At 46.9% G+C, this 25,851-nt stretch overlaps 1 protein-coding gene across 1 annotated transcript in view; it reads left to right on the forward strand.

Annotated features, from left to right (window-relative positions):
• Positions 1–23,816, forward strand: part of rapgef5a (Rap guanine nucleotide exchange factor (GEF) 5a) — a 44,334-nt gene extending 20,518 nt beyond the window's left edge. Inside the window, exons 10-26 of the mRNA XM_030347275.1 lie at positions 3,479–3,624; positions 4,838–4,938; positions 9,696–9,774; positions 10,149–10,293; positions 12,426–12,517; positions 12,912–12,942; positions 13,178–13,256; positions 15,284–15,433; positions 15,926–16,023; positions 17,348–17,470; positions 18,436–18,614; positions 19,220–19,310; positions 19,497–19,547; positions 19,672–19,759; positions 20,022–20,086; positions 20,193–20,247; positions 20,561–23,816. Of these exons, the coding sequence (XP_030203135.1) occupies positions 3,479–3,624; positions 4,838–4,938; positions 9,696–9,774; positions 10,149–10,293; positions 12,426–12,517; positions 12,912–12,942; positions 13,178–13,256; positions 15,284–15,433; positions 15,926–16,023; positions 17,348–17,470; positions 18,436–18,614; positions 19,220–19,310; positions 19,497–19,547; positions 19,672–19,759; positions 20,022–20,086; positions 20,193–20,247; positions 20,561–20,679 (1,692 nt within the window). The 3' untranslated portion in view covers positions 20,680–23,816. The remainder of the gene's footprint in view (positions 1–3,478; positions 3,625–4,837; positions 4,939–9,695; positions 9,775–10,148; positions 10,294–12,425; positions 12,518–12,911; positions 12,943–13,177; positions 13,257–15,283; positions 15,434–15,925; positions 16,024–17,347; positions 17,471–18,435; positions 18,615–19,219; positions 19,311–19,496; positions 19,548–19,671; positions 19,760–20,021; positions 20,087–20,192; positions 20,248–20,560) is intronic.
• Positions 23,817–25,851: the final 2,035 nt, after the last annotated feature.

Genomic DNA, 25,851 nt, shown 5'->3' on the forward strand with positions numbered 1-25,851 from the left:
TCGGAATTTGAAATCCTTTCTACTTCACAGCATTTGAAGAACAGGCCAAAAAAGCCTGAAAGTTTAAAGCTGCGACTGATGTTGAGTGCGTTTTCCACCTGCTGGAGAACACACCGCCCAACCTAGTGCAACACAGTGTGCCCCAACCCCATCACAGGTAGAGGCATTGAGGCAGCGGCCACGTGGCTGCCACCACGATATGGGGCTCATCAGGAATACTCCTTTTGTTCCAACTGGTTCTGAAGCGACAATCTTGTCGGATCGAGGATGACGTACTTGGAGTGTTATACGCGAGGAGTTTTCCTTAGACTTTTCATAGGGATTTGATACACTTTTGGGATTAAGATAATGAGATGGTTCAAATCCCTGGATTTTGAGAAGCGGTAGCAAAGTCTTATGTGAGGAGGACTCAAAGAGAGGATTGCTTTTCGACTGACTTTGGGGAGGGACGAGAATACTTGTACCTTCATTTAGTTTTAGATTGGGCTCTGTCCGACCACAGCAGTCCACCGATGTAGGCTTAGCTGGAAATGATACAAACCACCTTTAATGTCATTTGAAGTACTCCCAAACGTTGAAAGCCATTGGTCTTGATTGGGACTTTAGTGGGTGGTGTGTCCATTGAGAGCGCTCACACCAGTGCTGCCATACAGCTCTGCAGTAACCTCCAGCGCTGAACCTTTATCCATTACCACTCATTAAGTCACAGAACAACACCTAAAATCTAATATGAGGCTGTGTGTTGTCCTTACTACCGTACAAAGCTGTCATTCACGGCGCTCGGTCGCTCTTCTGGTGTGTGGCCCTCTTAACATTGAAGCTCTACCTTAACAGAGTCGTACCCGGACCGAGATTGGCTCTATTGACCCCTGATTTCCTCCACACAGCCCTTACTTGTGATTGGGTCGTTTTTCTTTTTGAAGCGGTATTCAAATAAAACGTGTTTTGCCCAAACTGTTTCAGAATTGTAGTGGTAAAAATCCTCAACATCAACTAGGCTAAATGTCTGCATCGCCACAATCCCCCTCTCCAAACTGTAGCCGAGATGGTGGCGCTGTGAAGGAACAGGGTAGGGCAGGACTACCGCCTGTAGATGACTTGGTTTAGTATGGGCTATTTAAGGAGACTATCAGCCTTTTAGCCCATTTCCACCAATACTAATAGATCTTTGGAACCCAAATATCAGCCAATATGATTGGCTAACCGATATATCAGTCGGGACCTACTGTCATTGGAGTAAAAAAAATTAAAATAAATAGTGATTTTAATTCGGCGAATCCCTGACATAACTCCAACCTCTTACTATACACACCCACACCAACCAAAGGCCTTATGGCTAGAGACGAAGGATTCACCTGAATTGAACACCTGCACAGGACACCACACTATGAGTCATCAGAGCATGTTTACACACACAGTGTTGGTCTTTGCTTGCCCAAGGCTCATTCTCATGTCCCACTGGTATCCCAGATTCCAGTTTATAAAAATGTGGCTGAAAATAACTGTTGGTTGCTTTGTTTTCAATTGAGCGTGCTATTCCTCAATTAATTTCCTGCAATTATGTTGTTATAGTCCTTCACACATCAAAATTTATATTTTTGTGTGTGCTCAGATGTGTAGGCCTGTCTTCAAGGTGATGAGCTTCCTGTTTATGGTATGCAGTCAGTGACTGACGGTTCAGGGGGGGGAGGGTGGCGGGAGTAGCAGGTGCACAAAATAGATCTCTTCATCTCTTCTCTGATGGGATTCCTCTTTCATCATCTGATCGCTCTAGCCTTCTCTGTTTCTATCTCCCCGTCTCTGTGTGTGTGTGTGTCCTCTCTGTCTGTGCATTAATCCTTTCTTACTCCGTTCTGCCCTTTCTCCATTCAACTCGTCTGTGTGTGTGTGCAAGCTGGATCTGGTCCATGCATTCCCTTTCGTATGTGATAGTCTAACTGCATTCCTATGCATTCAAAATCTGGTGTTTGTGTTCCTCTCAAAGCTCATACGCTGACACACCCAACGGCACAGAGCTTTCCGTCACTGTGCTCAGCCAGCAGTAGGCTCTACTGCACGTGGGGCATTAGCGTGCAGGATACCGCCCTCTGGATACTAGTAATGATATTGTTGAGTCCTGTGGTTAGGAGTAATTATAATGATCGGATGCACCATTAAGTTGTTGTTTTGGTGTTGGTCGGAAGTATACCTGCCCCTCGAAATCACCCTTCTTGTCCTTTGCCGATGCCTGACTGTTGAGGTGTTTCTTAGTATGTTTGTCAATTAAAGAGCACCTATTATGCTTTTTCGACTATTATGACCTATAAACGTTGTTATAATGATTTATAGTCATCTTTAACCATACTAAAGTCTCAAATAATGACGTACATGCATTTAGACGTATACCCGGCCTGGTGAGCGTCTGGGGTGGCTGTGCTGAGCGCTAAACACTAGTTAATTGTTGAATCTGTTCAAACCAATTCATTTAAGTTTATTTAGTATTTAACATTTTTGATTTCTTATGAATATATTTGATTGTGTTGTTAGGAGCAGGGTACTTAAAACGTGTTAATTATTTTCTGAATAAAAGTTAAATAAATATATAGAGGCTGTATATATATACATATATTCACAGATAATATCAGATTTCGGAATGTTTTGCATCCTAAAAGAAATATCCTAGCAAAAACAGGAACTTCGGTCGGACCCTTAAAGAGCACCCATTATACTTTTTTGACTTTTATGACCTATAAACGTTGTTAAAATGATTTATAGTCATGTTTAACCATACCAAAGTGTCATATAATGGCATACATGCATTTAGATGTATACCCTGCTGACCGTCTGGGGTGGCTGTGCAGAGCGCTAAACACTAGGGACACCGGTCGCCATTCACTTGTTCAAATTTCCGGGATTTATCTACGTAGAACAATCCAGATTTTCCATGTATGGTAATGCTGCAACATGCTCTTCCGGAAGGTAACCAATCACAACGGAGCAGAGGCGCTGCATCCCATTAGGCATACCAGGCAATTGCCTGGGGCCCCGCAATTGCTTGGGGCCCCGGGCCACTACTAGGGGGCCCCCTAGAGCCAAAAAAAAAAAAAAAAAAAAAAAAAAATCGCTCCATACCCCCCCCCCCCGTCAACAATCGCTCCATACCCCCCCCCCCCCCGTCAACAATCGCTCCATACCCCCCCCCCCCGTCAACAATCCTCTGCCTAGGGCCCCCACACTCCCTAGAATCGCCCCTGCAACGGAGTGGGGTTGGCAGGAGGGGGGAGAGGGGGCGGAGGAGGACAAAGCCGAGTGTTGACAGAGAATGCAGTTTCCCGAAAATGAACATAGTTTTTTGTGCTGTGATTCGTGTCAGGATGCTCTATAGGAGTCACTAATAAGAAATGATGACCAGAAAAGTAGAATAATGGGAGATCTTTAACGAAACGTTCTCTCTGTGTCTGTGTCTCTTCGTCTCTCCGTCTCTCTGTCTCTCTCTCAGGAGGCGGTGGGGAGGGTGTGTCTGAAGGAGAGGGGGCGGGACGTCCTGGTGCTGCAGAGGGTATCGTCAACGGTTACGTCCCCGTCTGACCGCCCCTCTCCCACCTCTTCAGGGGGCGGGGCCAGGGAGGAGGACGGTGACAGGAGGTGAGCCCGCCTAGCGCCTCCAGTCTGCCAATTGTCTCTCTCCCTCCCTCTCTCCAGCCCCACCACACAACTATTCACTCACACACATACACCCTCACATACACACACTCCCTTATCATACTATCACACACACGCAAAACCAGAAAAGCATAAATTATCCTGTCACGTCGTGATTGTGCCGATGCGTGTGTTTTCAGTTGAATGTATGCGTGTGTGTGTATGCCTTGTTGTTTGTGTGTTTCAGTGTATCTGAGAGAGAGGGAGAAAGAGAGAGAGAGCGTGGAAGAGAGAGAGAGATAATTTGCAAGAAGACAATGTACGCTTTAGCGCCCGGCTCTGGGCTGCGGTCGAGTGAAGAGGGAGAATCGTTTTCTTGTTTCCCAGCAGAAACCAAGATGCCAGCCCTGCTGTTGGCCATGCTGGTTAAAAGGTTTCCAGTGTGTGCTTAAATGATTATTCAGTGTATTCTAGCACACGTGCCCCTGCACACAGACCAGGGATGTGTTCTGCACATTTCCTTTAAAGAGGCATGTCCATGTGTTATTTGTGTATTTGTGTGTGTATGTGTGTGTGTTTGGGCGGGTTTGTTTTTGTGTGCTGCTGTGCCCCGAGCACCATAGAGGGAGTGTCACTGACAAGGAAGTTAAGGAGGATGTTTGCGTGTGTGTGGATGTGTTATATCGTCAGGAACAGCCAGTTCTCTCGCTGCGTTCGGCGCTGTCACGGAGTAAGACCTTTAGCTGTGCCGGAGGCGACCTGACAGACGCGACGGCCCTACCTCAACTGGGTTAACATTGGGTTGTAGATGTGGAGGTGGTGGTGGGTGGGGGGGGAGCACTGGGCTCGGGCCCCGCGGGGGGTGTTGGAGAAGGGGGGTAGCAGCCATCCGGTAGTAAAGCGTCATGAAGCAGAGCACCCGGCCCGCCACGCTCGCCGAGGCGGAGGCGGTGGATCACATCGGCGACGATGACGACGATGACGATGACAGTGATGGCACTGAGGCTGATGATAATGATTATGATGGGGAGGAAGGGGGTATCGACGGTTCTTCAGTGTTGCCCACCTTCGACGTCCCCTACCTGCGCTTCATCGACGAGGAGGAAGTGGACGATTTTGGGGGAGAGGGCAGGAGCGACTGCGGTGTTGGCGTTGGCGGCGGTGGCGGTGGTTGGCCTGTGGCTGACGAGTGCTGTGGCGGTGCTTCACCCTGCAGGTATGTAGTGGTGTCCGGGACGCCCCTGAAGATCCTGGAGCACCTGCTGAGCGACCTGCGGCTGGATGAGGAGCGAGGAGCGCCCGAGAGCCGGGACAGCGGTGAGTGACACACACACCACTATCACATTGATCTCTCTCTCTCTCCCTCTCGCTCTCTGTGTCTCTGTCACTCTCGCTCGTAAAAACACTAACACAAAAAATAATAAACACTTTTGAGACTTGTAACACAGACAAACGTAGGTTGTGTGTACATTTGCAAAGCCCATGGTCTGAACAGTTTTTCCCAACACACATCCATGAACGGGACGCTCTTCCGAAAAGAGTATTCCTGCATCCTGATGCCCCTCGTCTGAGTGGCTATGGAGAGAGAGGAGGGTGTGTGTGTGTGTGTGTGTGTGTGTGTGAAGTCATGTGGGGGATAAGCCGCTCGCTCTCTCTTAATGGTTGACCACAGCTATCTGTGAACCATGCATCCCCTGATCTGCTGATCCACTGACTCCCAGGAATGTCTCCTCCAGTGCAACGCTTCGTGTTCCTGCAGAGCCCTGAGCCGTCGTGTTTCCTTCCATTCACCCCCCCCCCCCACACCCCCACCCCTGCCGTGTACACTGGGCTTACACAAAAAGCTCTGTACCGAAAGCATCACTGGCCATGTTGAACTGTGTGCATGTGTGTGTGCATGTACCTGCATGTGTCTGCAGGGTTGACGCGAGTGTATAGTGGGACATTTGCATTTATGCATATATATTATTTACTCACAGACGAGAGCTAATAGCTAGGTGTGTGTGTGTGTGTGTGTGTGTGTGTGTGTGTGTGTGTGTGTGTGTGTGTGTGTGTGTGTGTGTGTGTTTTGTGTGTGTGTGTGTGTGTGTGTGTGTGTGTGTGTGTGTGTGTGTTTTGTGTGTGTGTGTGTGTGTGTGTGCGCGCGCGCGTGCGCGCTGGTCTGCGAGCGTGCTGGTCTGCGAGCGTGCTGGTCTGCGAGCGTTTAGTCGGGACAGGCAGGAAAACATGCGGGGCGTTCAGAGCTTTAAGTTCCTCTAATGAGGAGCACGGGGCTTCCCTGGGGCTGCCCAGACCTGCCCGACGGTACGACCGCACCTCCTACATCAAACAGGGCTACACTCCCCCCCCGCTTTGTCAATGAGTTCAATGTTCTCAGGTTAACCGGGAGGCGTTCTGCCAGTTGGCTCACTTCCTTACTCACTCGACGAACGAAAATGAAATCACAGCGCGGGATAAAGCGAGTTTGCAAGTTTGATCGCCGTTGTCTGCACTTCTAAGCGTGTCTGCATATTAATAATTGTGTGTGTGTGTGTGTGTGTGTGTGTGTGTGTGTGTGTGTGTGTGTGTGTGTGTGTGTGTGTGTGTGTGTGTGTGTGTGTGTGTGTGTGTGTGTGTGTGTGTGTGTGTGCGGCCCCTCTAGGGATGTGTAGTAAATCAGCCGGCCGTTTTACCGGGGGTTAGCTGTACTTTATGTTAAACAGGAAGAAAAACGAGAGAGAGAGAGAGGGATAAGGAGCGGGAGAGAGAGACCATGGAGAGATTAAACATCCTCATCCAACATATCCCCTATTCTCCATCGCTGCTACCAACACTCAACAGTGGACCAAAACCCAGCCCACCGCTGATTACTATGATTAGTTCAGCCGCCGTAACCTCACCATGAGCCGAGTACCTCTCGCACTCTCTCAACCCTATATCACTAGTGATACAACGGTATAGTCTCCAAGGTCACACCACTATGTGTTATTCATCAGAGAGAGAGAGAGAGAGAGAGAGAGAGAGAGAGAGAGAGAGAGAGAGAGAGAGAGAGAGAGAGAGAGAGAGAGAGAGAGAGAGAGAGAGAGAGAGAGAGAGAGAGAGAGAGAGAGAGAGAGAGAGAGAGAGAGAGAGAGAGAGAGAGAGAGAGAGAGAGACGTTACACACGTGAGCGCATCTGACTTTGTACGTGCCGCCCGACTAGCGGACACAGAGGGCGAGCTGTTGAAGATGAAAATGGATGTTTATTATGATGGAGAGGGAGGAGATGAGAGGGGAGGGATTAGAAGGGAGGAGAAGAGGGGAAAGGGGAGGAGAGGGAGGAGGTGAGAAGATCAGAGGAGAGGAGATGGGAGGGGAGAGGGGAGGGAGGAGGTGAGGGGAGAGGAAAGGGAGGGAGGAGGAAAGGGGAGGGAGGAGAGAGGGGAGAGGAGAGGGAGGGGATGAGAGGGGAGGGAGGGGAGGAGAGGAGGGGAGAGGGTGGTGGTGAGAGGAGAGGGAGGAGGTGATAGGAGGAGAGGGGAGGGAGGGGAGGGGAGGAGGGGAGAGGAGAGGGTGGTGGTGAGAGGGGAGGGAGGGAGAGATGAAAAGGGAGGGGGGAGGAGAGGGGAGGGTAGAGAGAGGGGAGGCGAGAGGGAGAGGAGAGGAGAGGGAAGAGGGTGTAGAGAGGAGGAAGGATGGGAGGGGAGAGGGAGGGTGGAGAGTGGAGGGAGGTTGGGAGAGGAGAGGGGAGGAAGGTTGGGTGTGGAGAGGGGAGGGGGGAAAGGAGAAGAGAGAGGAGGAGAGGGAGGAAAGGAGGGAGAGGGGAGGGGGGAGGTGAGAAGAGAAAGGAGAGCAGAGGGGAGAACTGAAGGAGCAAAAGAAGAAAACAGGCAAAAAGGCGAGGATGTGGGGGGTCAAAATGAAATGAGAGGAGGTTGAGTTGGAGAGAAAACGAGTTATCCCTTGATTAGAGAGCAAGAGAGGGAGCTGGAGGGAGAGGGGGGCGCCTTGAAGCATTACAATGGGAATGAGAGTCAGAGAAGTGAAGGATGCATAGTATGCGACAGGGAGCCAGTGAGCAAAGGGGCCAGTGGGTTGTGAGCACGGGCCCTCAGCCTTTGGGAGCAAAAGCAGTGTTTTCTCCTCACTAAAGAGGAGATGGTTAATCTATTATTGATGGCTGGGCCGTTGCTCGCTCATGTATAATTGATTCCCCTTGCATCCCCTGCCCAGGAGATCCATATTTGGGTCTCATGTTTTCCCGGAGAAAGAAAGATAAAAAGTGGGATTGTGACTGCTCCGGGTTTCCCCCCCCTACTAACAATGGCTCATTACCCATCTGCCTCAGGGCTGTTTATATTTGGTTCTAACCCATTGACCACCTGCTGAGCAAAGACGCCTACACACGAACACGCACAGTGGCAGACACACACAGTGGCAGACAACGGGCAAGGCAACTCTCACGCTCATTAACATGTACTTCTTGTACAACTTTCTTAACTAGTGAGATGAGCAGGGTCTTAATGTCTATCTTAAGTGTGTAAAATTAGTCTTGGTTCGACATGGGGAAACACAGTGATTTCATTGGTCGGCTGTGGTATTCCTTTTTAACTCTCTTGCCTATTTCTCGATCCCAGTTTTGTCAAGGCGGTTTAATTAATTGTATGTAATGTGATTGGAGGGCCAGGATAGCACAGTAGTTGCTAGTTCCCCTCCCCCACCCAAAGGTCCTGGGTTAAATTCCCAGTGACTGCCTGTAGGTTTCCTTGAGCAAGAGGCCTCAACCTAGCCTGGGTAGCCCCGCCCATTCTTCTGGCGAATTGAGTCCGCCCCGCACAAGTGTCTGGAGCAATACATTTCTTTCTGCTTCCGATATGTTTTTGCGGGGGCCAATCACCAAGCTGGCTTTTCGGATGGCGCGTTATTGGCTGGTTTAACACAAGGACAACAGGGAAGCGACGGCAAGCAGCCAATCGCGTACAGAGTCAGTTGAACTAGGCCCCTTGATCACGCCTCTTGTGCAGAAGAAAATGACGGCAGCTTCCCCAGACCAACGTGCAATCTATGATTGGCTTGGTCTGGTAATAGCCAGGCTAGTCTCAACCCCTACCTGCCTCTTAATTGACCTGTATATGGTAAATGATAAATGGACCGCATTTATACAGCGCTTTTAGGGTGCACTCACACTAGGCCATTTGGCCGTGGCCGTTGGCCGTTTTCACACCTAACACCTCAAATGGCCCCATTGTACTCTGGCCTGCACTCACACTTGGCCATCTGGCCGTGGCCGTTGGGCGTCGCAACTGTGGCCTGGCCACGGTAGACTCTTGAACATACGTCATCACGTCGTAAGTAACACGTCATCACCAAGCGTCCGCTGCATGGACCATAATGAAGTCTGCCGCCAGTCAGAGTTCTAACAACAATGGACAACAACAACACACAGAACACAGTTCGCACTTTGCTGAGTCTGTTGCTTATTTGGAAATATGTTTACCGTTTAATGGGAAAGAAGGCTCGTCGACTTTATTATGTCCATGGTCGTCACATGGACTATACGTCATCCAGCTCAGGTTGCGTAGCAGTGCGTGTGCGCGTGTCGGCTCATTAGCATCTGTACCGTAGCGCCCCGTGCCGTAGCAGCACACCTCTCCCAAGTGGCCAAATTGGCCCGGCCCGGCCAGACTGGCCACACTCAGATTTGAGCACGGTTAGGTGCTAAAACGGCCACGGCCACGGCCAGATGGCCTAGTGTGAGTGCACCCTTATAACCGGTGGCCACTCATACCACTTTACAATTATTTCCTAACATCTACCCATTCATATACACATACACACACCCGAGCAGTGGGGCTCAGGGACACCTCGACACTTGAACTAGCAAGCTCCCGATTGCCAGTTAACCTCTCAACATCCTGACCCAATGCCGCCCTTATATATATGATATAATAATATCTCTCTGTATTAATTTGCTGGTGTACATCTGAGAAAACCACTGATGATTTGCCATGCTAAGAATGGATGCCCTCAATCAGTTAATGACGCGTTGGATAAAAGCCTCAACATCAGCCACCTACTGCAGCTGTCCTTCATGTGTTTGGCTTCCTGTGTTCCAGAGGTGCTGCTGGATGACTTCCTGCTGACGTACCTGGTCTTCATGTCCACCAGCGACCTCTGCCAGGCGCTGCTTGGCCAATATCCTTAACCATGCAGAAAACACAGAAAGACACACGCACACATCCACACACGCACACACACTCACACTCACTCACCCGCACGAATGCACGCACGCGCACACACACACACGTGGCACATATATACACAAACACACACCCAACACACACGCACGCACGTAAGCGTACACATGCGCGTACACATGCGCACACACACACACACACACACACACACACACACACACACACACACACACACACACACACACACACACACACACACACACACACACACACACACACACACACACACACACACACACACCCCCCCCCCCCCCCATCAACTCCCCTTCTTCAAACCACCTACTGCTCTGCTGCCTCCTTGACTGGTCTCACCTACAGCAGTGTGCGCTGCAGGGGTCAGGAGGAAGGGAAGGACGCCCTCTTCAGGAAGCGCAAGGTACTGCAGCTGGTGTCTCACTGGAGCCGGCTAAACAAGGACTTCCTCCGGGACGAGGAGCATGTCAAGGGTTTCATGAAGGTAACAGCCCAGGTGTCACCACGGGCCTCGTTAGGGGATAAATGTGACGATATGATCTGTTCTGGTGAATAATTCATTTGATGTCCATTAGCAGACAGCGTGATGATGATGAGGGTGGCTCTGTCAGGAGAGAGTGCAATACGCTATACGCTTGTGTTATGTGGTTCATAGCGTCAGTTATCCCCCCAAACCCCCCACGTTGACGGAGATCCCTAGGGAGGAGTCTGATTGGACGTCGACTGCGTCCAATGAGGTGATAGACCTGGGGGTTTGAAGGCGGCGGAGCTGTGTCGGACCACGTCGCCTCTAACCGATAACGTGGGAGGTTATTCCGATGGAGGCTCTCTGACCATCGGTGTTCATGAAGGTTCCTAAAGCCCCGAGGTGGATGGGCTCTGTCATTGTTGCCCACAGCAACTGATCCGTTTGTCTCGGTGGTCTCGGCGCCCTCACATCGTCCCGATGCTTCTGCCTTATCATTCATCTTTTATCATTGTTCTTCTTCTGAGCCAGACGTTTAATTATTGACCGTCAAATGTCTCTTCTTCAGCTCTAGCTCTCTATCTCTGTCCAGCCCGAGGTCTCTCTCTCTCTCTCTTTTTTTTTTATTGGCTCTGCTGTCATGTCCAATGAGAATGAAACAAGGAGGAACTGAACCAAGGCCTTTCAGGCCTTCATAGGGTCACTCAACAGCCTTGCATCCCTCTCGCTCTCCCTCTGACTGATTGGCCCTTCAAAGGCAGTCTCTCTCTCTCTCTCTCTCTCTCTCTCTCTCTCTCTCTCTCTCTCTCTCTCTCTCTCTCTCTCTCTCTCTCTCTCTCTCTCTCTCTCTCTCTCTCTCTCTCTCTCTCTCTCTCTCTCTCTCTCTCTCTCTCTCTCTCTCTCTCTCTTCCCCCCCCCCCCCCCCCAACTGACTGACTGACTCTTCAAAGGCAGCCCCCTCAATGCTCTTTCTTCCGTCCCCTTTCTTTACACATGGCTGCATCAGTCAGATATTGAATCCTTGTGACAACCAAGAGCCCAGACACATGAGCGTGCACGTGCACCCATGTGCATGCATGTGTCGTGCAAACTCTTATGATGCTCCACTCCTTGCTCTGCTGCGCGGGTCGCCATGGCAGCCCACATGTGAGGGTTGGCATTGGGTATCGCCAAGTGTAACCCAGGTGATGGTTGCCTAGTAACAGATGGATGGGGACGGGGAGCCTCAGTGGGTCAATGACGGTGATAAGCTCTGTGTGTGTGTGTGTGTGTGTGTGTGTTGGATCGGACAAATAGCAACACTCGTATCCCCTGACAGTTATGTCATCACCTTCCTTCAGTCATTCTGATTAGATTTTTCTTTGGTGCATAAGCACAAAGACATAGCTGCACACAAAGACACACAGCGCTCCGTGTGTGTTGGCTGCGATGTGGATTATACGTGTCGCCTTATTCCTCCCTGTCAATTCACTCGGGCTGGTTAACACTGGTCTACAGTGGTCTGCCTTCCCCCTCCTTAAACCATCCCTCCCTACTCTGAATCATCCCCCGAAAAACAATGAAACATCCAACGTTACAGATGGTCATGTGTCTGTCTGTCTGTGTGGATGACATGGAGTGAAAAATATCCTTTCCACCATGGTGGATATCAATCTTTGGCCACAGCAGCGACACGATGACAAGGCATTATAAAGGCCCTGGCATCAAACTGGTTAGAAGTGGTCCTGTCTGGCTCTGTTAGGGGCGTCTGGCGTTAACAGGCCCAGAGCGAAGGGTTTCCATCGGGGCGGCCCTAGCTAAAATGGATGCAGCCGTTGGTATTCTTCCATGCATCAGATTAGAAAAGCATCCACCAAAATACACACAAACGTGGAATTTACAGATAGAATATGTGTGCATACATGTGAATATGTATGCGGATGCACCCACAAGTTTTGATGGATGCTAAAATACACGTGGTTCTCTAAAAAAAAGGCCTAAAAAGGCCAACATTTTTAAACGCATTACTGAAAGGATTCAGATCAACAGATGAACTGTAATGCCAGGCCTGTAATCTGTAGCACGTTATTTGTTAATGCATTGATTCAAGTGTGTGTGTGTGTGTGTGTGTGTGTATGTGTGTGTGTGTGTGTGTGTGTGTGTGTGTGTAGACTCTGTACAGGTGTGTGTTAGAGGACCTCTATGAGTTCCCCACTCTGGAGAAAGACCTGAAGGAGTTTCAGAAGCTGCTGCGCCGCAGACAGTGAGTGTGTGTGTGTGTGAGATTGTTATTTTGTGTGTGGTTATTTAGCGAATGTTAATATTATGTGTGTGTGTGTGAGATTCATATTTTGTGTGTGATTATTTAGCAAATGTTAATATTGTGTTGTGTGATTAAAAGGGTGATTGATATTGTATGTGTGTGCAAGAATCTTGCTGTTTACAAGTGTGATTGATTTTGTGGACTGCATGAGTGTCTGTAGATATTGTGTGAGTGGTGCAGTGGCTCATGTTTCTTATGCATCTCCTGTGTGTGTGTGTGTGTGTGTGTGTGTATGTGTGTGTGTGTGTGTGTGTGTGTGTGTGTGTGTGTGTGTGTGTGTGTGTGTGTGTGTGTGTGTGTGTGTGTGTGTGTGTGTGTTTTGTTGTCTTTACAGCACGGTGGATGACTGCCCTCCATCTCAGAAGGTGAGTGATATAATACCATCCAGACTTAAACACTTTTTAAGTGATATATCATCTATTAAGATCTATCGATTATTTTCACGAAAACTGTAGCATTAGATGATTGAAAATGTTTCTCTCTCTCTCTCTCTCTCTGCTCTCTCTCTCTCTCTGTCTCTGCTCTCTCTCTCTCTCTCTCTCTCTCTCTCTCTCTCTCTCTCTCTCTCTCTCTGTCTCTGTCTCTGTCTCTGTCTCTCAGACTAAGGCTCTACACCAGCAGTTGAGTTTGAAGGAGAACTGTGTGCAGCTCAGAAGCCCAAAGAGTGAACACAGAGAAGGTGAGAGGCAGGGAGGCCACCACGCTCAATATGAACCCTCCTATCTCGCCCCCTTTCGGTCTCTGTCTCTCTAGAAAATATATAAACTTAAAAAAAAAAAAGAGTAAGAAAATTTGTGTTTGGTAGATTATTTATCTGTGGTAACAATGATTTTTTGGCAATGAATCGTATACCGTTGGAAAGCCTGTTTAGTTCCCTTTCAAATGGTGCCCCATTCGTAAGGAACATGCATTTGTGGGATGAGCAGTAGCGCTGAGTATGAGTGTTGCGCCCATGAAATATTTGCCAAATCTTCTCTGCCATTGCCAAACAGGTTATTTTTCTGTTGCTATTGACACTTGTTTTGAGCTTCTGGTACCCCCAGGTGCTGCCAATCAGGTACCTGATTGACACCTGATTGGCAGTACCTGGGAGCATGGGCCCTACTACTGTAAGTACAGCTACAGTCAGTAAGTGTCTGCTCCAAGAATGGGCATGCCGCGTTTGACTGATCTGGATAGGGCCCTTGTGATAGGGCAACTTCAAGCTGGTGATCCGCAAAACCATGTTGCGGCATTATTTGGAGTGAGCCCTAGTACCCTCTCCAAACTGAAGGCCAATTACCATATAACGGGGGATGTCAAAGACAGGCCGCGAAATGGGCATCCCAAGAAGACGACACCCCAAGAAGACCATTTCATCACCCTGTCAGCACTTAGGTGCCGTAGGCTGTCTTCTACAGATTTGCAGTCAAGGTTTGCAGGATGATATGGCCGACGGCTCTCTGCCCAGACAATCCGGAACAGACTACACGCAGCCAATCTCCGGTCTCATAGGGCTGCCAGGAGCCTGCCATGACTGCCCTTCACCGTCAGGCCCGTTTGCGCTGGTGTCGGCAACACGTACACTGGAACCTGAACATGTGGAGGAACGTTATGTTCAGTGATGAGTCCAGACCGGCATGAGGAGGAGGTGCCAGGCTGTTGTGGCTGTGTATGGTTCTTCCACACGCTACTGAGGCTCCTGTCTGTGAAATGAATGAATTGTTGAATTGACAATATGTCTTGTTTCTTCAAACTTCAATCATCCAATCCACCAAACACCAAACGAGTCAATGGCAGAATAAGCTGTTTGGCATTGGCAGAGAAGATTTGGCACATTTTTCATGGGCGCAACCCACATACTCAGCTCTGCTGCTCATCCCACAAGCGCATTTTCCTTACAAATGGAGCACCATTTGAAAGGGAAATATACAGGCTTTCCAACAGTATAAGATTTATTGCCAAAAAGCATTGTTACCACAAAGAAATAATCAACCAAACACAAATTTCCTTACTTTTTGTGCTTAGTTTATATATTTCATAGGTTTTACAAGCCTGGCCCAGCATCATGTTTAATTATCTTTTATTATTCCAAATTAAAGACGACTTAATGTTAATGAAACGGTTAACCAGCTGAACCATCTCTTGAGAAATATGCAGTATTGTAGCGTTTAAAGCGTTGGGAAATGACGACTGGGCTGCAACTGGAAAACCTTTTAATGTATTATCAGCTAAAAGAATTGTGTGCTGTGACATCACCGTGAACGTACACACGGACGCACAATAGACAAGGACTTACCCAAGCATTTAAACAACTGTTGTGCTTTTAGTCAGCCATCTTAAAGAGTGTTTTTCTAAAACTACATTGACCATCCAAACACACTCCCATCATTTAAACAATCCCTCAAAACCAACCTTTTCAAGATCGCTTTCACAAAATAACCTCCCTCCCTTCTCCCCCTTCTTCCTTTTAAGTATTCCTAGTTTTGTCTACCTATTTTAGCTTTTATTTTATTTAAACAATTTTATTTTATTTTAAGTCTTTTTAATTATTTATACGTTCTCATTCAATTATACAATTTTGTGTTCACTTTGTAAAGCGTCTTCGAGTATTTAGAAAAGCGCAATTAAATTTGAATGTATTATTATTTAATGTATCATCAGCTCATTGGCGTTACACACACACAATATTGACAATTTGCCATCGTGTCCCTCCTGTCCCTTCAGTCATTTGTCACGTGCACGTGAGCGTGGACTCGTACCTGAGCGTGCACACCCACCGCATGCTGGAGGCTAACGAGCTGCTCAGGATTGTGGGATCCAAGCTGGACCGGTCCGAGGAGGAGATGGTGCTGGCGGTGGTCTCGCACACAGGAGGTGATTCAACCCTGACACACACACACACACACACACACACACACACACACACACACACACACACACACACACACACACACACAGTCACACACACACAGTCACACACAGTCACACACACACACAGTCACACACACACACAGTCACACACACACACAGTCACACACACACACAGTCACACTCACTCACTCACTCACTTTTCAACGCACCTGCAGATTGACCGGGTACCTCAGTGTTAGTTATTGAGGTTATAGAATATAGATGGATAACGTCAATGAAATACGTATTTGTTGGTTTGCTTTTTTGCTCCGTTTCTCTTCTCTTCTTTTTTTCTTTGACTCGTCCTTCTTTTTCTTTCACTCTTGTCTCATGTTGACTGACTGACTGTGTCTCAATGTTTTTTTTCTCTCTCTCCCTATCTCTCTCTGTCTGTCGGACTATCTGGCTCCCTCTCTCTGTGTCTCTGTCTCTCTCTGTCTCTCTCTGTGTCCACAGAGCGTCGTCTGCTGCAGCCCAGTGACTGCGTGTATTCAGAGTCTCTCACCCCTCAAGGAAGACTGGCAGTCTGTCGCAAGGACCTCACTGAAGTCCTGGTATGCCCCCCGGCGCTCTGCTCGGATGCATCTGTGCATCGATGTTCTAGATCATGCACGGGTGGAAGCTTAAGTTGGCGATAAATTGCTTTTTCTTGCCTTGCCATCTGGGCATAACATCCACTCCCATTAGCTGAAACAGACATCAAGACGTGTGTTCAAACAATGTTAGAAAACGATTATATTATGATTTCCTTTTATCAGATCTGTTTTTCAATAAGGGAGTGTAACGTCTTTGGTACCTTTCGGGGAAAGTCCAACTTTGACACCTCCAAATCACGCAAAGAAAGCAATAATGAAATGGTGGGAATGGTTACGCTTCAAACCGCAAAACAAACCCGTTTTTTGGCCCCAGCAGTTTGTTTGGCTGGAAGGCACGACTTAATGACTGATATTAGATGAAGACGAGGACGTTTAGAGAACTGTATTGAACTTTCTGAGCGGCTGCTGGCAAACCGGGGCAATGAGCCGCTGTGCAGTCTCATTTACTTCCACATGCATTAATATATTCCTACATCACAGATCCATGTGTGTATGTGTGAGTGTTGGCTCTCTGTGTCCTGTATGTTATTATGCGCACTATGTGTGTGCGTGGTCTCTCTGTTTGGGTCTTCTCTATATATTTGTGTCTGCTCTATATGTTGGTGTGTGCTCTATGTGTTTATTTTTGCTCCCTGTTGGTTTGTGCTTTCTATGTTTGGGTCTGCTCTATATGTTGGTACCCCCTTGTTTGTGCTCTTTGTATTCTTTTAGCGCCCTATTTTTATTTGCTCTATATGCTTGTGATTGCTCTCTGTTTGTGTATTCTTTATGCATTTGTTTCACTCTGTGTTTCTGTGTGGCCTATAAGTTTCATTTCTCTCTCTCTCTCTTTTCTGTCTCTGTGTGTGTGTGTGTGTGCGTGTGCGTGTGCGTGTGTGTGTGTGTGTCTGATTTTGTGTGCTATATCGGTTTGTGAGTGCTCTCTCTTTGCTCTATACGTTTGCATGTGCCGTCCGTGTTTGATTTTGCTCCATAAGTGTCTTTGTGCGTTTCCATGTCTTGAATCCCCAACAGACCGCAGCCTTGTGTTGAACATGTGGCCTATTTAGGGAGTCGGTTATTGCTGCTATGGAATAGATTGTTAAGAGTGTATTTATTTCCCAGCCCCCCCCCCCCTAGGGACACGGTGTGTGTGTGTGTGTGATAGAGTGCATTCTTATTTCTCATGTGTGGTGAGGTGCGGATATCAGCAATTTTTTCTCACCCTTGTTTGTGTGTGTGTGTGTGTGTGTGTGTGTGTGTGTGTGTGTGTGTGTGTGTGTGTGTGTGTGTGCGCTCACAGCCCGCTCTCACAGACAGTGCTGAGCTGGGCAGGAGGGCGGTGCGTCTCCTGGGGATTAACACCTGGGACGTGGCGGCAGCTCTCACGCACCTGGACTGGAGCCTGTTCAACTCCATCCATGAGGTATGCGCACGTACACACACACATGCATACACACACGCATACACGAGCATACATACAGCCGCACGCACGCATGTATCCACTTGCATACGCACACACACATGTATACAGATGCACACGCATACATACACACTTGCCCACAGAGAAACTTGAATACACGCATGCATACTGTATATACCCACAAGCTTGCATAGCATATACCCAAAAACAAAACACACTTGCATATACACACACACGCACGTGGGCCCACTTGTGTGTTATGCACACACCTCAAGGCTACGCTTTAATACATGCATTTAAATGCAGAAGTCTTCCAGAAGGTCGGGCCAGAGATCCTCTCAGAGTGGCTGCTGCTCTCCCTGGGCGCTGTCTCTTAGGCGGGGGGGGGGGGGGGGGGGGGGGGGGGGGGAACCAAACCATAGTGTCGCGGAACCAAACCATAGTGCTGAAAGCATCAAACAAACAGCCAATGAATCGGACTGAATTCCTAACATCTGCTGCTCCCGGCTTGAGGAAATGCTAATTTGTGGTGGGCTGTCTCTGCTGGGGATTGCACCAACGCTCCACCACCAGGGTAGTGGTGGCAACAGGGCAAGAGCTCCTCATCGCCACTATAGAGACTGTCATGCTGGGATGGGTCTTTTAAGTGGCTCTAGATAACGTAGAAGACCTATATTTTTTATTTTGTTTGTGTGTGTGTGTTTGTATGTGTGCATAATTAGGTTTATTTTTTAAATGCGCGTAATACTTTATAATATTACATATATATATATATATACACACGCACGCATGCATGCACACATAAAAACACAATTGAACTAACATACACACGAACACACATACACACAAACACGAATGAATGAACACACACACGCGAACGAACACACACACTTAAGCACGCACGCACACAAAATCCTCAACGTTGCGTGCATTGAACTGATCCGTCTCTCATCTCCCCACCATCACAGCAGGAGCTGGTGTACTACACCCTGAGCCGCCCTCCCCGCAGCGGCCACACGGCGGCGCTGTCGGTCCTGCTGCAGCGCTGCAACGAGGTGCAGCAGTGGGTGATGTCCGAGGTGCTCATGTGCGTGTCGCTCAGCAAGCGTGTGCAGCTGCTGAAGAAGTTCATCAAGATCGCAGCACAGTAAGAACCAACACACACCTGGGTTCACATCAACATGGTTGACACACACACACACACACACACACACACACACACACACACACACACACACACACACACACACACACACACACACACACACACACACACACACACACACACACACACACACAGTGTCTAAGGCCTCGTCTCCACCGAGCGTAGCAGTTCGGTATGGTGTGGCTTGGAGCAGGACAGCTCAGTTTTCCTTCGCCGTTGTCCAGAAACACAATGCGGGTACTGTTGTTTTTTTGTTTTTTTTCTGTCACATGGAAGTGACGATTCTGTCAACCAATCAACGGACGGCTTGTGTAGCTCCACCTTTTCGGCACCCTTTCAGACCGCTTGGTACCCAAACAGAGGTGGACCGCAAATAGGAGTGGCTCAGTGCGCTTATTTGGGGACCTTGCACTACTTTTGGCGGTGGAAGCGGCATTAAGCGAACCTTGCCGCATCTGACGTACCGAACCGCATCGCACCGCTCGGAGGAAACAAGGCCTGATTGTTTTGTCATTGGTTAGTTTTTGTCATGTGTGACTTTCAAAGTGTTCTGATTGGCTGCTTTGTGTCATATGTCTTGTGTTCAGCTGTAAAGCCCAGAGGAACTTGAACTCCGCCTTCGCCATCATAATGGGACTGAACACGGCCTCTGTCAGCCGGCTCAACCAGACCTGGGAGGTGTGTGTGTGTGTGTGTGTGTGTGTGTGTGTGTGTGTGTGTGTGTGTGTGTGTGTGTGTGTGTGTGTGTGTGTGTGTGTGTGTGTGTGTGTGTGTGTGTGTGTGTGTGTGTGTTTTATCTAGCATATTTTAATATATTACTTTATATTATATTATATATTTCATGTTCTTACCATTTCCTTACAGAAATGTCCAGGAAAGTTTAAGAAGCTGTTCTCTGAGCTGGAGCTCATAACGGTAATAATCTTTCTAGTGGTCTTAGTAACCAGTTGTTTAAACAAGTTCTTACTGTCTTTGCTGTTGTTTTTCTATCATAACTACTCTCTCTCTCTACTCCCCCCCCCACACACACACACACCAGGACCCCTCCCTCAACCACAAGGCCTACAGAGAAGCCTTCAAGAGAATGAAGCCCCCAAAGATCCCCTTCATGCCCCTCTTGTTGAAAGGTACACACACACACACACACACACACACACACACACACACACACACACACACACACACACACACACACACACACACACACACACACACACACACACACACACACACACACACACACTTGTCTATTACACACACACACACACACACACTTGTCTATTACACACACACTTACTAACTCTCATACATACACACACACACTCATCTCATACGCACAAATGTGACATTGATGTTGAGCAGAGCCTAATACACTTGTTTTCCTTCTAGATATCACCTTTATCCACGAGGGAAACAAGACATTTCATGACAACCTTGTCAACTTTGAGAAGCTGGTAAGTCGCTTTCCTATGGTTATTTAAGAAAATACATATATAATTACCATTAGGCCATATTACAGTTTTCTGACCGTTTTAAACTGTGTGCCTTGCTATTTCACAGCACATGATAGCCGACACGGTGCGTCTCATTCGCCACTGCCAAAGTGACCAACCAGGTAGGTCGTACCCTCAACCCAGCTCATGCTAATACATGCCTTTGCATATACTGCCCTCTGCTGGCAGGTGGCTGTGCCGCACAACCTAGTGGTCTCCTACTGCTTTCCCCCTCAGTTTCCAAGCAACCATTTTCAGGGACACTTTCTCTTTCAAAATGAGAACCTCAATCCTCACATGCCCTCTGCCTCAGTGCGCGCACACGTGCATGTGATTTTATTTTCTTGTGTTGATGGGTGATTTGGAGCAAACTTTGAAATACATCTCTGATTGTGTATATATGTGTGTGTGTGTGTGTTTTGTGTTGTCTTTTAGGGAACGAGGTAACCGGGGGCGACAGTGCAGAGTTGCGAGCGTGCGTCCACTGCCTGCACATCATTGACAATCAGCAGACTCTCTTTGAGCTCTCACACAAGCTGGAGCCACGCGCCTGAACAGAGACGCACTATCAAAGCACACACACACACACGCACGCACGCGCGCGCGCGCACACACACACACACACACACACAGTAAACAAACACGCCCACCGATACACACTATTCTTTTGGACCCGTTTGACTGACGCACGGGTCCAGCCCCGCGGGTCCCAGGGTTGGAGGGGTTCCCGGGGTTGGAGGGGGTCCCGAAGGTGCCATAAGGCGCTCCAGCCCGACCTTTGCCCTGCATTGGCTCTCAGCTAGAACCCTCCCCCTCGGGGTACACTTCATAACAGAGGGACCCCCCCCGCTAAAGGCACCGCCCTATGAACCCACACCCAGCCCGGAGCTCTGCTGGGGGGGGAAGGACCGGGGGGAGGAGCAGGCGGCTGTTGTAACTCGTTTGTACGATATCTGTTTGACTGAATCTTTGTGCTGATTGGTGCCGTGGAAAAGAGCGGTGGGTATTCATGAGGCTGGTCCACTGGTGGGATGGTTCCTTAAGGATGTGTTTTGTATGTCTCATGGCTCTCTCGGAAGCCTCTCTGAGCACCTGAAGAGGCTTGAATCATTTCAGATTGTAAAGAGCAGGATTGGTCCTAAAGCACCATTTTTAGTTGTTTTCTTCTGCCTAACTGATATTCTATCACATCCTCTCTTCTTTTGAGGCTGGATACGTACATAAAACCATGTCCATATTACAATGAAAACACCTGTCTTGTTGTGTATGTATTTTTGTATTGATTGATTTCGCGCTCTTTTTGTTTGATGCTTGTTTGGTAGTACAACAGCGTCAGCGGCCAGGAGCAGAAGAAAACATTAATGTTAAGGCTTGTAAATGGAGCAATTTTGTCACGCTTCCGTCTGCCTGTTTTTAAAGTTTTGAGAACGAGATAAAGAACCGAGTGCTTTACGTGCCGCGGTCCAGCCGTGGACGTTTATATTTTTTTTCTATAAATTAACTTTCTTCGTCAACTGATCTATTTAAAACAAAAACAAAGTGACTGATCCTGTTTGACTTTGTATTTTAGTAGCTCTACGTGTCTCTGTGCCAAAAGTCCACCTTGAAGTGGGGTAGAATATGCAGTATGGTTATAATTGTGCAACAAATCACAGCGGCAAAGCTCCTTGGCTCGTACGGAGATCTCTGCCTTTATGGTCTTATTTATTATTATTTGTCTTCCGTTTTTTTCTTATTCTCCATTGAATCCTTCCTGTAGTAATGTGCAGCCCTATGGCGACGTGGACCGGTGCGCTCCTGAGTTCACTCGCTCAACGCTTCACACAACGCCCTCATGACTGATGTCACTTCATGTCGGATGCTTGGTACCCCATTATTCTCCTGTGGTTGCTACGGATACACAGGGCCCACCCACCATTGTGCTTTATTTCTCTTCCTTTCGCTATCTTTTATTTAAATGCTCAATAGGTGTTGTGTTTATGATCCAAGCCAAAGCTGAGGTTTCTTTGCTGGACCGGTCGAACTTGGTATACTAAACGGATAGTGAAATCGTAATTGTTAAACTGATTAGTAAGCAGTTTATAACATTGCTGAATTACTGACTGAAAAAAATATGTGTTTTGTTCACAAATATTTCTGTGTACATGTGTAAATGATGCAGAAAACAAATAGTGTGTTTTGACTGATTAACACTCCCACTCTACGGTTTATGTGTGTAACTGTGATGTCAGTCTGCATTGCTTCCTCATCATTGGGTCTTTTAGTTTCCCGAGGCACAAGGAACATTTAGTAAGAATGTGGCTACGTTTATCTCTGACTATCATTTCCACTGGTTGGTTATTTTTAAGAATCCATAAAAAGTATTTTTGGGGCTGCAAAAAGGGTCTAAACCTAAGGTTAACAATGATAGACTCATCTTAACGCTGTTGATGTTATTTTCCTAACTGCAGACATTCCTTATTGCTACCAAAAGCATGTTTTGTTTCACTACTGCTCACAGGTTTCTGCTTTCTATCTACTGGCAAGCCAACCTTACCTAAAGTGCCATATGCTTCTTGAAATACATTCAATCCCACATCGTTTGTATTCAAACATCTGTTTTAATGTATATATCAGTTGGAGGAATCGAACAAACCCTTGCAAATGGCCAGAAACGTCCTTACACTTGTGCTTCAAAACAACACATAGGTCAATTAAGCAATCAAGTGGTGAATTAAGTTACAAGACACATTTAGGACTACACATTTCTAATCGGACAGCAACGGATATTTAATGCCAAACCTTTCCCTTATTACAACAATCATAAAGTTTTGATTCCTAATCCTTCATTGTGGTACCTTTTTTTATTTTTTGTAAACTAAAGAAAGGTTGTCAACGGACCTGAACCACTCCAAAACAGAATCCAAATTGAGTGTCATGATGTCAATTCCATCAACATGTATTGGTCAGCCCTACTCTGATGGTGAATATACATGTTACACTCTAAATGAAACTAGGTGAATGTTGAAGGACAAGGCCCTGTTTAGTCCAGCTGCACCTTTCACATGTGTTCTACTGAAGTCAGCTCACATTATCAGCTCCTGGTTGGCTTCAGAAGGTTGGGAAATGTTCCATGTTGTAACAGAAGTAGCCTCTGTATTGATTTCTGATTCGCATTTGACGTGTCACACATTTGCTCTCTAGATCTTAAATTGCTGCTAGTTATTTATTGTGATGGAAACATGTATGTTGCAAACTCTGTTGATGTGCCATGTTCAGAAGATCTTCAGGACAATTTGGAGTTACATACGTCATTGAAACTTAAACATGTTTTATGTTTTTTATTCATTTACCAAGACCTTTAGAAGGGAAATAGACTACTGTATTTGGCCATTGTCATGACTGTATATTTCAGTTTGTGTACAAGCTCTAAACTTGTTTGCATGATATAAAACACATGTTGCCCCAAATTCACACAATGAAAGAGAGGACACGGTATTGTTAATGTGTAGATATATGATAATGTTTGGAATGTTATTTATCTGCTGTTGTGAGGAAAATACACATTATAAAAAAGATTAACAAAAAGCAATAGGTTTCCCATGTGCGTCCTCAAATTTTGGATAGCTGAAGTATTTTCTAAAGCAACAATTTTACTACGTCAAAGATTTATTGAAACAGAATAAATTACAGCTTTTATGTGACATGCTAATGAGCCTTTTGCGTTTTTTTCGCTTTACGCCTATTGTTCATAATTCTGTTTATAATGTGATAACCACTGAGTAGCCATACAATTGATCCATTGCATTATGCATCTGTCGAAATACCTGTCGCAAAGGTAGTGCGGGTAGATCGTGTTACTCGTGCCAATCGCTACATTTATTTGCTATCCATTTCGGGAAGATTTTGAAGTTTTGAGGATTAGGGAAGAGATTTTGATCAAGCTGATATAGAGCTTAAGGGCTCATGGACAATTTGGGAATTTACTCACAAAGAAAAAATCAGGAAATGTGCTACCTCCTTGGCTGCATTATTTTGCACTATCTATTTTTAGCCATTATTTTCAAACGTCCCTCCACTCTGACAATTTCTGTTTCCATGGTCAGAGTGGCGGTACTTTACTTTTTTCCAAACCTTCCGCCATTCCGACATGAGCTCATTCATATATATTGCATTAGCCTAAACTATTATCATTGTACTTTAATTAATTAATATGATTATTTCTTAGTTTCATGCGATGTAGTGTCCTACACTGACATTCGTCATTGGTGATTGAGACAGTCACGATTTTGAGTTGCGTGTCCCGAGTCCCAGCAAAAGCCTGTCGGGATGCTAAAATGTCCTGGTTTCCACCATCCACTATGAATGAGTCCCCTTTTGTCCACGATTACTGACCAACGTGGTCTTATTATAGCCCGGTCATTAACTTAAAAAAACACATAGAAAGATTAAAGCATCCAGCATGTGATTTCAACAATGTGTGAGGGCATACGCAACAGGGATAATCGCACAATGGAATTCTGCACGATTTAATCTGCACACAGTGGAAAGCGTTCGTCCACTGGGCGGACGAGCGCTGGCAGGGGATGTTCGCTCATTTCAGAAGTGGGGAGATTAGGCCTACAAGACAAAAATTAATTTAGAATTTGCTGTGTGTCTGCCTGGCACTAATGCTACCGTTGAACAGATCTTTATTCCATCATCAACAATAGTTGGACTGACGAGATGAACCGCATGACCGTTCCCCATGGGCGTCAATTTGGTTTGAAATGTGCTGGGGACAGAGACGCATTCGGAAGTGCATTTTTAGAAGTGCTGGGTACAATGAGGATGCACTCTTTTTTTCTCTCTTTATTGCCGGTAATGAAAGGTTATGAAAGACGGCATAACCATGTAGCTAATTACTGAGGAATAAAATGTATACAAAATCTGTCTGGCCCGTTTTATGAAGAAAACGTTTTCAAAAAGCATCGGACATATGACCCACTATGTTCTGCTCCATGTATCCAATGTTGACAACGTGACATGATATGGCTAAGCTAACAACATGAACAAGAGGAACTAGGAAAGGAATTTAACTGCGTGTTTAAGTTGTATCAAGGGTCAAAGGTGTGGCTACACACAGCACTACAAAAGTCGTCAAGATTGAAAAAGAAAAATATATATTTGTTGTAATATAAACTAGCATTCTGACAAAACCTCATGAACTCCCCCCCACAATTATTCCAGAATTCAAGCAAAGCATGAATAACCAAAAGTCACTTTGTGTCAACAAGAGACTGACTCCACCGACTATCAATTGCAAGTTAAAACCGGCACAAAAGACCTCGCCACAGCACCAGCAAATCTTAAGCAATAAATATCGCGTCTTACCTTTATTTATGTGGCAGTGGTCTGCAGATGCATCCCGTGGTGTAGCCTACCACATCCATTTAGTTCAACAGGTTATCGTTCTGATACTGTCCATGGTACTATCCACCTGCTCTGGTGCTTCTTACCTATGTATTCATGCTAAAATGAATTGATTGTCTGATGCCTCATCATCCCAGCCAAAGAGTAAGGGTATTATTAGTAATGGCTACTTGCCAAATCGAAAAAATAACTTCACACAGTGTGTCTTTTTCCAATGTATGTGTTATCATTCGTAGCGTTGATCAGCAGAGAAATAGTCCGCCAAAGACGTTGACGTCGCTTAGCAACCGAAGATGCTGGGGTTGAAAGTTACCGGACTACTTGAGGAGTGCTAC

The sequence above is a fragment of the Gadus morhua genome, chromosome 22 (assembly GCF_902167405.1).
Source record: "Gadus morhua chromosome 22, gadMor3.0, whole genome shotgun sequence".
NCBI classification, from domain to species: Eukaryota; Metazoa; Chordata; class Actinopteri; order Gadiformes; family Gadidae; genus Gadus; species Gadus morhua.